This window comes from Meleagris gallopavo, unplaced genomic scaffold, assembly GCF_905368555.1.
Source record: "Meleagris gallopavo unplaced genomic scaffold, MGAL_WU_HG_1.1 scaffold_3, whole genome shotgun sequence".
Classification (NCBI taxonomy): domain Eukaryota; kingdom Metazoa; phylum Chordata; class Aves; order Galliformes; family Phasianidae; genus Meleagris; species Meleagris gallopavo.
This window is the reverse complement of record NW_028147017.1, coordinates 207,419-223,329: the sequence shown is the minus strand read 5'-3', so window position 1 is coordinate 223,329 and position 15,911 is coordinate 207,419. Positions and strand designations below refer to the sequence as shown.

At 62.1% G+C, this 15,911-nt stretch overlaps 1 protein-coding gene across 1 annotated transcript; it reads right to left on the bottom strand.

Annotated features, from left to right (window-relative positions):
• Positions 1-1,544: 1,544 nt before the first annotated feature.
• Positions 1,545-12,914, bottom strand: LOC104917005 (microfibril-associated glycoprotein 4-like; the record flags this gene model as incomplete). The annotated part of the gene is given in 8 exon segments (XM_085215070.1): positions 1,545-1,668; positions 1,671-1,814; positions 4,890-5,072; positions 8,892-8,988; positions 9,081-9,169; positions 9,172-9,240; positions 10,693-10,758; positions 12,845-12,914. Coding segments are annotated over 8 exon segments (819 nt in total), but the record flags the coding sequence as incomplete, so codon positions are not given.
• Positions 12,915-15,911: the final 2,997 nt, after the last annotated feature.

The following is a 15,911-nucleotide window of genomic DNA, read 5'->3' as shown; positions in this document are numbered from 1 at the left end:
CGTGGCTTTGCTAAAAAGGGGCGTCGGGCTGGCTCTGTGGGGTCGGTATGGGTCTGGGGATCTATGGGTCTCTATGGGGTCCTATGGGTTCTATGGGTGCTCTGTGGGGCTCTGTGGGGTCTCTATGGGGTCTGTTGGGATCTATGGGTCTCTATGGGGGCTCTGTGGGGTCTGTATGGGGTCTGTTGGGATCTATGGGTCTCTATGGGGTCTCTATGGGGTCTCTATGGGGTCTGTGGGGCTCTGTGGGGCTCTGTGGGGTCTCTATGGGGTCTGTTGGGATCTATGGGTCTATGGGGTCTCTATGGGGCTCTATGGGGCTCTATGGGGTCTCTATGGGGTCCATGGGGCTCTGTGGGATCTGTGGTGCTCTATGGGGTCTGTTGGGATCTATGGAGCTTTATGGGGTCTCTATGGGTCTCTATGGCCCTATGGTCTATGGGGCTCTGGGGCTCTATGGGTCCTCTATGAACTCTATGGCTCTATGGGTCTCTATGGGCTCTATGGGTCTCTATGGGTCTCTATGGGTCTCTATGGGCTCTATGGGCTCTATGGGTCTCTATGGGTCCTATGGGTCTCTATGGGCTATGCTCTATGGCTCTATGGGTCTCTATGGGTCTCTATGGGTCTCTATGGGTCTCTATGGGTCTCTATGGATCTATGGGTCTCTATGGGTCTCTATGGGTCTCTATGGGTCCCTATGGTCCTATGGTCTCTATGGGTCTCTATGGGTCTCTATGGGTCCCTATGGGTCTCTATGGTCCTATGGGTCTCTATGGGTCCCTATGGGTCCCTATGGGTCTCTATGGGTCTCTATGGGTCCTATGGGTCCCTATGGGTCTCTATGGGTCTCTATGGGTCCCTATGGGTCTCTATGGGTCTCTATGGGTCCCTATGGGTCTCTATGGGTTTCTATGGGTCTCTATGGGTCTCTATGGGTCTCTATGGGTCTCTATGGGTCTCTATGGGTCTCTATGGCTCTATGGGTCTCTATGGGTCTCTATGGGTCTCTATGGGTCTCTATGGTCTCTATGGGTCTCTATGGGTCCCTATGTGTCTCCATGTGACTGAGTGAAGCCATGCGGGCGACGCAGCGCAGCGCTTTGGGGTCCTTTATTGGCAAACAGCCCCCCCTCACCCCCACCCACCCACCCCACCCCACACCCCCACCTCCAACCCCTCCACACCCCCACCCTCGCCCACCCCCACCCTCGCCCCCCACCCCCCACCCCTCCTCACCCCCCACCCTCTCCCACCCCCACCCCACTCTCCCAGTCAGCCCCCAGCCCCCCACCCCCACCCCCACTCTCATCCCAGCCCCCACCTCTCCCCACCCCCCCCCACCCCCCACCTCCTCCCCACCCCACCCTCTTCCCACCCCCACCCTCCACCCCTACCCCCCACCCCCACCCCACCCCGCATCCCCTTCCCACCCCCTCCCCACCCCCACCCCCCCCCCACCCCTCCCACCCCCCCCCCCACCCCCACCCCCACCCCCCCCCACCCCCACCCCACCCCCACCCCTCCAGCCCCCCCGCCCCCCACCCCCCGACCCCCGTCCCCCTGCTCAGAGGCGGCGGATCTTCATCTCGCTGCGGCGCAGGGAGTAGTTGAAGCCCTTCCACTGGGCCCAGTTGAGGCCGTTGGCGTAGGAGAGGTGAGCGCCCCCAGGTAGAAGCCGTTCAGGTTGGAGAAGTGGCAGCTCTTGAACCACCAGGCGCCCGACGACAGGGCGGCGCAGTTCTGCACGTAGAGGTCCTGGTCGCGGTCGAAGGTGGAGAACTTCTGGCCGTGGTGGTAACTCAGAGAGTCGCCTACGGGGCAGCGGACACACGGGAGCGTGGAACGGGCCGGAACCGCGGGGGACCACATTGGGACACATGGGGACACGTGGGGATAAGTTGGGACACGTAGGGACACATAGGGACACGTAGGGACACGTAGGGATAAGTTGGGACACATAGGGATAAATTGGGACACATAGGGACACATAGGGACACATTGGGACACGTAGGGACACATAGGGACATGTAGGGACACATAGGGACACATAGGGACACTAGGGACATGTAGGACACATAGGGACACATAGGGACACATTGGGATAAGTTGGGACACATAGGGACACATAAGGATACATAGGGACACGTAGGGACACATAGGGACACATAGGGACACATAGGGACACATAGGGACATGTAGGGACACGTAGGGACACATAGGGACACATAGGGACATGTAGGGACTCATAGGGACACATAGGGACACATAGGGACACATAGGGACACATAGGGACTCATAGGGACCAGTAGGGACACATAGGGACACGTAGGGACACATAGGGACACATAGGGACACATGGGGATAAGTTGGGACACATAGGGACACATAAGGATACATAGGGACACGTAGGGACACATAGGGGCACATTGGGACACATAGGGACACATTGGGATGCATTGGGACACATAGGGATAAGTTGGGACACATAGGGACACATAGGACACATAGGGATAAGTATGGACACATAGGGACACATAGGGACACATAGGGACACAAGTGTAGGACACGTAGGGACAATACTGTAGGGCGTAGGACACCATAGGGACACATAGGGACATGTAGGGACGCATAGGGACACATAGGGACACATAGGGACACATAGGGACACATAGGGACACATAGGGACACATAGGGACACATAGGGACACATAGGGACGCATAGGGACACATAGGGACACATAGGGACACGTAGGGACACATGGGAAATTGGGACACATAGGGACACATAAGGAACATAGGGACACGTAGGGACACATAGGGGCACATTGGGACACATAGGGACACATTGGATGCATGGACACATAGGGATATAGGGACACATAGGGACACATAGGGACACATAGGGACACATGGGGACACATAGGGACACATAGGGACACATAGGGACACATGGGGACACATAGGGACACATAGGGACACATAGGGACACATAGGGACACATGGGACACATAGGGACACATAGGACACATAGGGACACATAGGGACACATAGGGACACATTGGGACACATAGGGACACATAGGGACACATAGGGATGCATTGGGACACATAGGGACACATAGGGACACATAGGGACACATAGGGACACATAGGGATGCATTGGGACACATTGGGACACATAGGGACACGTAGGGACACGTAGGGACGACATTGGGACACATAGGGATAAGTTGGGACACATAGGGACACATAGGGACACATAGGGACATGTAGGGACACATAGGATGCATTGGGACTAACAGTTGGGACACATAGGGACACTAGGGACACATAGGGACACATAGGGACACATAGACAATAGGGACACATAGGGACATTAGGGACACATAGGGACACATAGGGACACTAGGGACACGTAGGGACACATTAGGGACACATAGGGATAAGTTGGGAAAATACATAGGGACACATAGGGACACATAGGGACATGCATAGGGACACATAGGGACACGTAGGGATAGTTGGGACACATAGGGACACGTAGGGACACATAGGGACACATAGGGATAAGTTGGGACACATAGGGACACATAGGGATAATGGACATAGGGACACATAGGGACACATTGGGACACGTAGGGACACGTAGGGACACATAGGGACACATAGGGACACATAGGGATAAGTTGGGACACATAGGGAACCGTAGGGATGCATTGGGACACATAGGGACACATAGGACACATTGGGACACATAGGGACACGTTGGGACACATAGGGACCTATTGGGACACATAGGGAACCGTAGGATGCATTGGGACACTAGGGACACATAGGGACACATAGGGACACATAGGGACACATAGGGACACATTGGGACACATAGGGACACATAGGGACACATTGGGACACATAGGGACACTAGGGACACATAGGGACACATAGGGACACATTGGGACACATAGGGACACATAGGGACACATTGGGACACATTGGGACACATAGGGACACATAGGGACACATAGGGACACATAGGGACCCCAAAGACCCCCACAGAGCCCCATAGGGACCCCACAGAGCCCCCCATAGATCCCCATAGAGCCCCATAGAGCCCCACAGAGCCCCCTAGATCCCCATAGAACTCCCTAGATCCCCATAGACCCCCACAGAGCCCCATAGGGACCCCGCAGAGCCCCCTACATCCCCCTAGATCCCCATAGACCCCCGCAGAGCCCCATAGGGACCCCGCAGAGCCCCCTACATCCCCCTAGATCCCCATAGATCCCCACAGAACCCCCTAGATCCCCATAGACCCCCACAGAGCCCCATAGGGACCCCGCAGAGCCCCCTAGATCCCCATAGATCCCCATAGACCCCCATAGATCCCCATAGACCCCCACAGAGCCACCCCATAGATCCCCCTAGATCCCCCTACATCCCCCTACATCCCCCTAGATCCCATAGACCCCCGCAGAGCCCCCCCATAGATCCCCCTAGATCCCCATAGATCCCCCTACATCCCCCTAGATCCCCATAGACCCCCACAGAGCCCCCATAGATCCCCCTAGATCCCCATAGATCCCCCTACATCCCCCTAGATCCCCATAGAACCCCCGCAGAGCCCCATAGGGACCCCGCAGAGCCCCCTAGATCCCCATAGATCCCCATAGACCCCCATAGATCCCCATAGACCCCCACAGAGCCCCCCCATAGATCCCCCTAGATCCCCATAGATCCCCCTACATCCCCCTAGATCCCCATAGACCCCCGCAGAGCCCCCCATAGATCCCCCTAGATCCCCATAGATCCCCCTAGATCCCCCTAGATCCCCATAGACCCCCGCAGAGCCCCCCCACGGACCCCCATCGACCCCCCCGTGCCCCACACCGGCGCCGCCGTCCACGAATCCCCCCACATGCAGGCTGTATCCGTCCTCCTCGGCGCTGATGGCGTTGGGGGAGAGGGCGAAGGTGCCGTAGGTGGCGGAGGCCGTGTTGTTCTCAAAGTCCTCCAGCTCCACGCGCAGCTCGTAGCGACCCTGCAGGGTCAGCACGTGGATGGTCTGCAGGCCTGGGGGGGAATGGGGCGGCATGGGGTCACAGCGTGGGGACACAATGGGGTCACAGCATGGGACACACATGGGGACACAATGGGACACAATGGGTCAGCACGTGGATGGTCTGCAGGCCTGGGGGGGAATGGGGCGGCATGGGGTCACAGCGTGGGGACACAATGGGGTGCAATGGGGACACAATGGGGACACAGCGTGGGGACACAATGGGGACACAATGGGTCACAGCATGGGGACACACATGGGGACACAATGGGACACAATGGGGTCAGCACGTGGACTGCAGGCACCCATGGGGGGAATGGGGCGCATGGGGTCACCCAGTGTGGGGACACACATGGGGACACAATGGGTCACAGTATGGGGACACAATGGGTCACTCATGGGACACAATGGGGTCAGCACGTGGATGGTCTGCAGGCCTGGGGGGGGAATGGGGCGGCATGGGGTCACAGTGTGGGGACAACCATGGGGACACAATGGGGTCACAGTATGGGGACACAATGGGTGGGGCACAATGGGATGCAATGGGGTCAGCACGTGGACTGCAGGCCTGGGGGGGAATGGGGCGGCCATGGGGTCACACGTGGGGACACAATGGGTCACAGCGTGGGACACAATGGGGTCACAGGTGGGGACACAATGGGGTCACAATGGGACCAATGGATGCATGGGGTCAGCACGTGGATGGTCTGCAGGCCTGGGGGGGAATGGGGCGGCATGGGGTCACAGCGTGGGGACACAATGGGGACACAATGGGGTCACAGATGGGGACACAATGGGGTCACAGCTGGGGACACAATGGGATGCAATGGAGACACAATGGGGACACAATGGGGTCACAATGGGATGCAATGGGGACACAATGGGACACAATGGGGACACAATGGGGACACAATGGGGACACAATGGGGGGCACATGGGGACACAATGGGGCACAATGGGACACAATGGGGACACAATGGGGACACAATGGGGTGCAATGGGGACACAATGGGGACACAATGGGGATGCAATGGGACACAATGGGGACACAATGGGGACACAATGGGGACACAATGGGGTGCAATGGGGACACAATGGGGACACAATGGGGACACAATGGGATGCAATGGGACACAGCGTGGGGACACAATGGGGACACAATGGGATGCAATGGGGACACAATGGGACGCAATGGGGTCAGCACGTGGATGGTCTGCAGGCCTGGGGGGGAATGGGGCGGCATGGGGTCACAGCGTGGGGACACAATGGGGACACAATGGGGACACAGTGTCGGGACACAATGGTGGGCAATGGGGACACAATGGGGTCGCACATGGGGTCAGCACGTGGACTGCAGGACCTGGGGGGAAATGGGGCGGCATGGGGTCACACGTGGGGACACAATGGGGTCACAGCGTGGGGACACAATGGGGTCACAGCGTGGGGACACAATGGGGACACAATGGGGACACAATGGGATGCAATGGGGTCAGCACGTGGATGGTCTGCAGGCCTGGGGGGGAATGGGGCGGCATGGGGCCCCAGCGTGGGGACACAATGGGGACACAATGGGGACACAGCGTGGGGACACAGCATGGGGACACAATGGGGAACAATGGGGACAAGCATGGGGACACCCATGGGAGCAGCATGGGGACACAATGGGACACAGCATGGGGACACACATGGGGACACACATGGGGACACACATGGGGACACAATGGGGACACAATGGGGACACAGCATGGGGACACAATGGGGACACAATGGGGACACAATGGGGACACAATGGGACACAATGGGGTCAGCACATGGATGCTCTGCAGGCCTGGGGGGGAATGGGGGGCATGGGGTCACAGCGTGGGGACACAGCGTGGGGACACGCATGGGGTGCAATGGGGACACAGCGTGGGGGCCATGGGGGGTCACTATGGGACACAATGGGTCAGCACGTGGATGGTCTGCAGGCCTGGGGGGGGAATGGGGCGGCATGGGGTCACAGCGTGGGGACACAATGGGGACACAATGGGACACAATGGGGACATGGGTGCCATGGGTGCCAATGGGTGCTATGGGACTCAATGGGATCCAATGGGGCCGATGGGGGCCAATGGGATCAATGGGGGCCAATGGGGGTCAATGGGGGTCAATGGGGATCAATGGGGGCCAATGGGGGTCAATGGGGGTCAATGGGGGCCAATGTGATCCAATGGGGGTCAATGGGGATCAATGGGATCCAATGGGGATCAATGGGTGCTATGGGACTCAATGGGGATCAATGGGGGCCAATGGGATCAATGGGTGCTATGGGACTCAATGGGGATCAATGGGGATCAATGGGGATCAATGGGTGCTATGGGACTCAATGGGATCCAATGGGGGCCGACGGGATCCAATGGGGATCAATGGGGGCCAATGGGGATCAATTTGGGTCAATGGGATCCAATGGGGATCAATGGGGGCTAATGGGACTCAATGGGAGTCCAATGGGGATCAATGGGGGCCAATGGGAGCCAGTGGGATCCAATGGGGATCAATGGAGGCCAATGGGGATCAATGGGGGCCAGTGGGATCCAATGGGGATCAATGGGATCCAATGGGGATCAATGGGGATCAATGGGATCCAATGGGGATCAATGGGTGCTATGGGACTCAGTGGGATCCAATGGGGATCAATGGGGACCAATGAGGACCAATGGGGATCAATGGGGATCAATGGGGGCCAATGGGGATCAATGGGGGATATGGGACTCAATGGGATCCAATGGGTGCCAATGGGTGCTGAAGGGTTCTATGGGTGCCAATAGGTGCTGATGGGTGCCAATGGGCGCCGATGGGTTCTATGGGTGCCAATGGGTGCCAGTGGGTGCTGATGGGTGCCAATGGGTGCTGATGGGTTCTATGGGTGCCAATGGGTGCCAATGGGTGCTGATGGGTTCTATGGGTGCCAATGGCTGCCACTGGGTGCTGATGGGTTCTATGGGTGCCAATGGGTGCCGATGGGTGCCAATGGGTGCTGATGGGTGCCAATGGGTGCTGATGGGTTCTATGGGTGCCAATGGGTGCTGATGGGTGCCAATGGGTGCTGATGGGTTCTATGGGTGCCAATGGGTGCTGATGGGTGCCAATGGGTGCTGATGGGTTCTATGGGTGCCAATGGGTGCTGATGGGTTCTATGGGTGCCAATGGGTGCCAATGGGTGCTGATGGGTTCTATGGGTGCCAATGGCTGCCACTGGGTGCTGATGGGTTCTATGGGTGCCAATGGGTGCCGATGGGTGCCAATGGGTGCTGATGGGTGCCAATGGGTGCTGATGGGTTCTATGGGTGCCAATGGGTGCTGATGGGTGCCAATGGGTGCTGATGGGTTCTATGGGTGCCAATGGGTGCTGATGGGTGCCAATGGGTGCTGATGGGTTCTATGGGTGCCAATGGGTGCTGATGGGTTCTATGGATGCCAATGGGTGCCAATGGGTTCTATGGGTGCCAATGGGTGCCAATGGGTGCTGATGGGTTCTATGGATGCCAATGGGTGCCAATGGGTGCCAATGGGTGCTGATGGGTTCTATGGGTGCCAATGGCTGCCACTGGGTGCTGATGGGTGCCAATGGGTGCTGATGGGTTCTATGGGTGCCAATGGGTGCCGATGGGTGCTGATGGGTTCTATGGGTGCCAATGGGTGCCAATGGGTTCTCTGAGTTCCACGCGTGCCAGTGCATCTCAATGGGAGCCGCTGGGATCCCACGGGCGGCCAACGGGTTCTATGGGTGCCAGTGCATCTCAACGGGTGCCGCTGGGTTCCCATGGGTGCCGCCGGGCGTCACGTGACCTCACCTAGCCAATACTCGCCGTCGGCTCGCCCGAAACCGTAGCGATAATCGTTCCAACCCCGGAAGAAACTGACGGAGCCATTGAAGCGCTTCTGAAACACCTTGGGGTGGGGGGGGATGGAGTTGGGACGCGCTTCTACACGCGTGTGCGCGCCCACACGCACTCACACGCACGCACACGTATGTTCCGTACCGTCCACACGTGTCCATCCGTGCTCATGTCGCAGTAGACGGGGACGGGGAGCCCCGGACCCGCAGGGTAAACCAGGTAAACCCCGTCAGCCTGAGCCCCCCCGCATAAACGTCCTGGCAGTCGCGGGGGGTCACGGCCTCACAAGGCAGGGCTGGAACAGCTGGGGGGAGCCGGGGGGTCAGCAGGGGCTGGGGGGGCCGTGGGGGCAGGGGGGGGTGGGGGGCGGGGGGTGGATGGGGGGCAGGGGGGTAGGTGGGGGGGGGTGGGGGGGCAGGGGGGGTGGGTGGAGGGGGCAGGGGGGCAGGGGGGTGGGTGGGGGGGGGGGTGGATGGGGTGGATGGGGGCAGTGGGGTGGGTGGGGGCGGGGGGGTGGGTGGGGGGCAGGGGGTGGATGGGGGGCAGGGGGTGGATGGGGTGGATGGGAGCAGTGGGGTGGAGGTGGGCAGGGAGGTGGATGGGGGGCAGGGGGATGGATGGGGGGCAGGGGGGTCCATGGGGTCCATGGGGTCAATGGGGGCAGGGGGGTGGATGGGGGGCTGGGGGTGAATGGGGTGGATGGGGGCAGTGGGGTGGTGGGGGGGCGAGGGGTGAATGGGGTGGATGGGGGCAGGGGGGTGGGTGGGGGGCAGGGGGTGGTGGGGGGGGGCAGGGGGGTGGATGGCGGGAAGGGGGGTGCAGGGGGGCAGGGGGGTGGATGGGGGGCAGGAGGGTGGACGGGGGGCAGTGGGGTTGATTGGGGGCGGGGAGGTGGATGGGGGGCAGGGGGGTGGATGGGGTCCTTGGGGGCAGGGGGGTGGATGGGAGCAGTGGGGCGGAGGGGGGCAGGGGGTGGATGGGGGGCAGAGGGTAGATGGGGTGGATGGGAGCAGTGGGGTGGATGGGGGCAGGGGGGTGGATGGGGGGCAGGGGAGTGGATGGGGGGCAGGGGAGTGGATGGGGGGCAGGGGGTGGATGGGGGTCCATGGGGGCAGTGGGGCAGTGGGGTGGATGGGGGCAGGGGGGTCCATGGGGGGCAGGGGGGTCCATGGGGTCCATGGGGTCCATGGGGGCAGGGGGGTGGAGGGGGGGCAGGGGGTGAATGGGGGGCAGGGGGGTGGATGGGGTGGATGGGGGCAGTGGGGCAGGGGGGTGGATGGGGGGAAGGGGGTCCATGGGGTCCATGGGGTCAATGGGAGCAGTGGGGTGGATGGGGGGCAGGGGGGTGGATGGGGTGGATGGGGGCAGTGGGGCAGTGGGGCAGGGGGTGGATGGGGGGAAGGGGGTCCATGGGGCTGGATGGGGTCAATGGGGTGGATGGGGTCAATGGGGTGGATGGGGTCAATGGGGTGAATGGAGTCGATGGGGTGAATGGGGGCAGTGGGGGCTGTGAGGGCACAATTCCCCCCCCCGACCCCAAATCCCTCCCATGACCCCAATTCCTCCCCCCCCGACCCCAAACCCCCCCCGACCCCAAACCCCCCCACGACCCCAACCCCCCCCCGACCCCAACCCCCCCCCGACCCCAAATCCCGCCCCCCCCCCGATCCCAACCCCCCTCCGACCCCAAATCCCCCCCCCCCCCGACCCCAAACCCCCCCCGACCCCAAAATCCCCCCCCCCCCGACCCCCTCACCCGCAGAGGCGATGGGCTGCGCCCCCCCCCTGGGCAGCCCCAAAGCACCGCCACCACCACCAGAACCTGCATGGGGAAACGGCGCGGTGGGGGCGCTGTGGGGGCGCTGTGGGGTGGGGGCGCTATGGGGTGGGGGCGCTATGGGGTGGGGGCGCTATGGGGTCGTTATGGGGTGGGGGCGCTATGGGGGCGCTATGGGGTGGGGGCGATATGGGGTGGGGCGCTATGGGGGCGCTATGGGGTGGGGCGCTATGGGGTGGGGTCGCTATGGGGGCGCTATGGGGGCGCTATGGGGGCGCTATGGGGGCGCTATGGGGTCGTTATGGGGGCGCTATGGGGTGGGGGCGCTATGGGGTCGTTATGGAGGCGCTATGGGGTCGCTATGGGGGCGCTATGGGATGGGGGCGCTGTGGGGGCGCTGTGGGGTGGGGGCGCTATGGGGTGGGGGCGCTATGGGGTGGGGGCGCTGTGGGGTGGGGGCGCTATGGGGGCGCTATGGGGTCGTTATGGGGGCGCTATGGGGTGGGGGCGCTATGGGGTGGGGGCGCTATGGGGTCGTTATGGGGGCGCTATGGGGTGGGGGCGCTATGGGGTGGGGTCGCTATGGGGGCGCTATGGGGGCGCTATGGGGTGGGGGGCCCTATGGGGGCGCTATGGGGTCGCTATGGGGGCGCTATGGGGTCGCTATGGGGTGGGGGCGCTATGGGATCGCTATGGGGTGGGGGCGCTATGGGGTCCCTATGGGGTCGCTTATAGGGCCGCTATGGGGCGGGGGTCCCTATAGGGGCGCTATGGGGCGGGGGTTGGGTCCCTATAGGGCCGCTATGGGTGGGGTCCCTGTAGGGTGAGGTCGCTTATAGGGCCGCTATGGGGCGGGGGTCGGGTCCCTATAGGGCCGCTATGGGGCGGGGTCCCTGTAGGGTGGGGTCGCTTATAGGGCCGCTATGGGGCGGGGCTCCCTATAGGGCCGCTATGGGGCGGGGGTCGGGTCCCTATAGGGCCGCTATGGGGTGGGGTCCCTGTAGGGTCGGGTCCCTATAGGGCCGCTATGGGGCGGGGGTCCCTGTAGGGTGGGGTCGCTTATAGGGCCGCTATGGGGCGGGGCTCCCTATAGGGCCGCTATGGGGCGGGGGTCGGGTCCCTATAGGGCCGCTATGGGTGGGGTCCCTGTAGGGTGGGGTCGCTTATAGGGGCGCTATGGGGCGGGGGTCGGGTCCCTATAGGGCCGCTATGGGGCGGGGGTCCCTATAGGGTGGGGTCGCTTATAGGGCCGCTATGGGGCGGGGATCCCTATAGGGTGGGGTCGCTTATAGGGCCGCTATGGGGCTGGGGTCGGGTCCCTATAGGGGCGCTATGGGGCGGGGGTCCCTGTAGGGTGGGGTCGCTTATAGGGCCGCTATGGGGCGGGGATCCCTATAGGGTGGGGTCGCTTATAGGGCCGCTATGGGGCGGGGATCCCTATAGGGTGGGGTCGCTTATAGGGCCGCTATGGGGCGGGGGTCCCTGTAGGGTGGGGTCCCTATAGGGCCGCTATGGGGCGGGGGTCCCTATAGGGGCGCTATGGGGCGGGGGTCCCTATAGGGCCGCTATGGGGCGGGGGTCCCTGTAGGGTGGGGTCGCTTATAGGGCCGCTATGGGGCGGGGGTCCCTGTAGGGTGGGGTCGCTTATAGGGGCGCTATGGGGCGGGGGTCCCTATAGGGCCGCTATGGGGCGGGGGTCCCTATTGGGCCGCTATGGGGCGGGGGTCCCTGTAGGGTGGGGTCGCTTATAGGGCCGCTATGGGGGGGGGTCCCTGTAGGGGCGCTATGGGGCGGCCTATGGGGTGGGGTCGCTTATAGGGCCGCTATGGGGCGGGGGTCCCTGTAGGGTGGGGTCGCTTATAGGGGCGCTATGGGGCGGGGGGTCGGGTCCCTATAGGGCCGCTATGGGGCGGGGGTCCCTATAGGGTGGGGTCGCTTATAGGGCCGCTATGGGCGGGGGTCGGGTCCCTATAGGGCCGCTATGGGGGGGGGTCCTTATAGGGGCGCTATGGGGCGGGGTCCCTATAGGGTGGGGTCGCTTGTTGGGCCGCTATGGGGCTGGCGTCCCTATAGGGCCGCTATGGGGCGGCGGTCCCTATAGGGCCGCTGTGGGGTGGGGACGTGGCAGTACCTCCATGGCCGCTCGCTCCCCTCCGCCCCACACGCGGCCCCCAGCCCCCCCGTGGGTGTGGGGTGAGGGGGGGGGGTTATGGGGCCCTTTTAGGGGATGGGGGCGGGGGGGGGCCGTTAACCCACGCGCTGCCGGGACGGATGCGTTAATTTATGCTAATGGCGGCAATCAGCGCCGTCGGGGCGCCGCTGTGGGGCGGGGGTCCCTGTAGGGTGGGGTCGCTTATAGGGCCGCTATGGGGCAGCGTTCCCTATAGGGCCGCTATGGGGCAGCGTTCCCTATAGGGCCGCTATGGGGCGGGGGTCCCTGTAGGGTGGGGTCGCTTATAGGGCCGCTATGGGGCGGGGTTCCCTATAGGGCCGCTATGGGGTGGGGGGTCGGGTCCCTATAGGGCCGCTATGGGGCTGGGGTCGGGTCCCTGTAGGGGCGCTGTGGGGCGGGGGTCGGGTCCCTATAGGGGCGCTATGGGGCGGGGGTCCCTGTAGGGTGGGGTCGCTTATAGGGCCGCTATGGGGCAGCGTTCCCTATAGGGCCGCTATGGGGCGGGGGTCCCTATAGGGCCGCTATGGGGCAGGGTTCCCTATAGGGCCGCTATGGGGCAGCGTTCCCTATAGGGCCGCTATGGGGCAGGGTTCCCTATAGGGCCGCTATGGGGCGGGGGTCCCTGTAGGGTGGGGTCGCTTATAGGGTCGCTATGGGGCGGGGTTCCCTATAGGGCCGCTATGGGGCAGGGTTCCCTATAGGGCCGCTATGGGGCGGGGGTCCCTATAGGGCCGCTATGGGGCAGGGTTCCCTATAGGGCCGCTATGGGGCAGCGTTCCCTATAGGGCCGCTATGGGGCAGGGTTCCCTATAGGGCCGCTATGGGGCGGGGTCCCTGTAGGGTGGGGTCGCTTATAGGGTCGCTATGGGGCGGGGTTCCCTATAGGGCCGCTATGGGGTGGGGGTCGGGTCCCTATAGGGCCGCTATGGGGCTGGGGTCGGGTCCCTGTAGGGGCGCTGTGGGGCGGGGGTCGGGTCCCTATAGGGGCGCTATGGGGCGGGGTCCCTGTAGGGTCGGGTCCCTATAGGGCCGCTATGGGGCGGAGGTCCCTATAGGGTGGGGTCCCTGTAGGGTGGGGTCCCTATAGGGCCGCTATGGGGCGGGGGTCCCTATAGGGTGGGGTCGCTTATAGGGGCGCTGTGGGGCGGGGGTCCCTGTAGGGTGGGGTCGCTTATAGGGCCGCTATGGGGCGGGGTCTGTGGGTCTCTATGGGATCCCATGGGGTTTATGGGGTCTCTGTGGGGTCTCTGTGAGGCTCTATGGGGTCCTGTGGGGTTTATGGGGTCTCTATGGGGTCTCTGAGAGGTTTGTGGGGTCTCTGTGGGGTCTGTGGGGTCCTGTAGGGTTTATGGGGTCTCTGTGGGGTCTCTATGGGGTCCTGTGGGGTTTATGGGGTCTCTGTGGGGTCTCTATGGGGTCCTGTGGGGTTTATGGGGTCTCTGTGGGGTCTGTGGGTCTCTGTGGGGTCCTGTGGGGTTTATGGGGTCTCTGTGGGGTCTGTGAGGTTTATGGGGTTTATGGGGTCTCTGTGGGGTCTGTGGGGTCCTGTGGGGTCCTGTGGGGTTTATGGGGTCTCTATGGGGTCCTGTGGGGTTTATGGGGTCTCTATGGAGTCCTGTGGGGTCTCTATGGGATCCTGTGGGGTTTATGGGGTCTCTATGGAGTCCTGTGGGGTCTCTGTGGGGTCTCTGTGGGGTCTCTGTGGGGTCTCTGTGGGGTCTGTGGGGTCCTGTGGGGTTTATGGGGTCTCTGTGGGGTCTGTGGGGTCTCTGTGGGATCTATGGGGTCTCTGTGGGATCTATGGGGTCTCTGTGGGGTCTGTGGGGTCCTGTGGGGTTTATGGGGTCTCTATGGGGTCCTGTGGGGTTTATGGGGTCTCTATGGGGTCCTGTAGGGTTTATGGGGTCTTTGGGTCTCTATGGGGTCCTGTGGGGTTTATGGGGTCTCTGTGGGGTCCTGTGGGGTTTATGGGGTCTCTATGGGGTCCTGTGGGGTTTATGGGGTCTCTGTGGGGTCCTGTGGGGTTTATGGGGTCTCTATGGGGTCCTGTGGGGTTTATGGGGTCTTTGGGTCTCTATGGGGTCCTGTAGGGTTTATGGGGTCTCTGTGGGGTCTCTATGGGGTCCTGTGGGGTTTATGGGGTCTTTGGGTCTCTATGGGGTCCTGTAGGGTTTATGGGGTCTCTGTGGGGTCTCTATGGGGTCCTGTGGGGTTTATGGGGTCTCTATGGGGTCTGTGGGGTTTGTGGGGTCTCTGTGGGGTCTGTGGGGTTTATGGGGTCTCTGTGGGGTCCTGTGGGGTCCTGTGGGGTTTACGGGGTCTCTATGGGGTCCTGTGGGGTTTATGGGGTCTCTGTGGGGTTTACGGGGTCCTGTGGGGTTTATGGGGTCTCTGTGGGGTTTATGGGGTCCTGTAGGGTTTATGGGGTCTTTGGGTTCTATGGGGTCCTGTAGGGTTTATGGGGTCTTTGGGTCTCTATGGGGTCCTGTAGGGTTTATGGGGTCTCTGTGGGGTTTGTGGGGTCCTGTGGGGTTTATGGGGTCTCTTTGGGGTCTCTGTGGGGTTTATGGGGTCTCTGTGGGGTTTATGGGGTCCCGTGGGGTTTATGGGGTCTCTGTGGGGTTTATGGGGTCCTGTGGGGTTTATGGGGTCTCTATGGGGTCCTGTGGGGTCCTGTGGAGTTTATGGGGTCTCTATGGAGTCCTGTGGGGTCTCTATGGGATCCTGTGGGGTTTATGGGGTCTCTATGGAGTCCTGTGGGGTCTGTGGGGTCTCTATGGGGTCCTGTGGGGTTTATGGGGTCTCTGTGGGGTTTATGGGGTCCCGCGGGGTTTTATGGGGTCTCTATGGGGTCTGTGGGGTCCTGTGGGGTCCTGTGGGGTTTATGGGGTCTCTATGGAGTCCTGTGGGGTCTGTGGGGTCTCTATGGGATCCTGTGGGGTTTATGGGGTCTCTATGGAGTCCTGTGGGGTCTCTATGGGATCCTGTGGGGTTTATGGGGTCTCTATGGAGTCCTGTGGGGTCT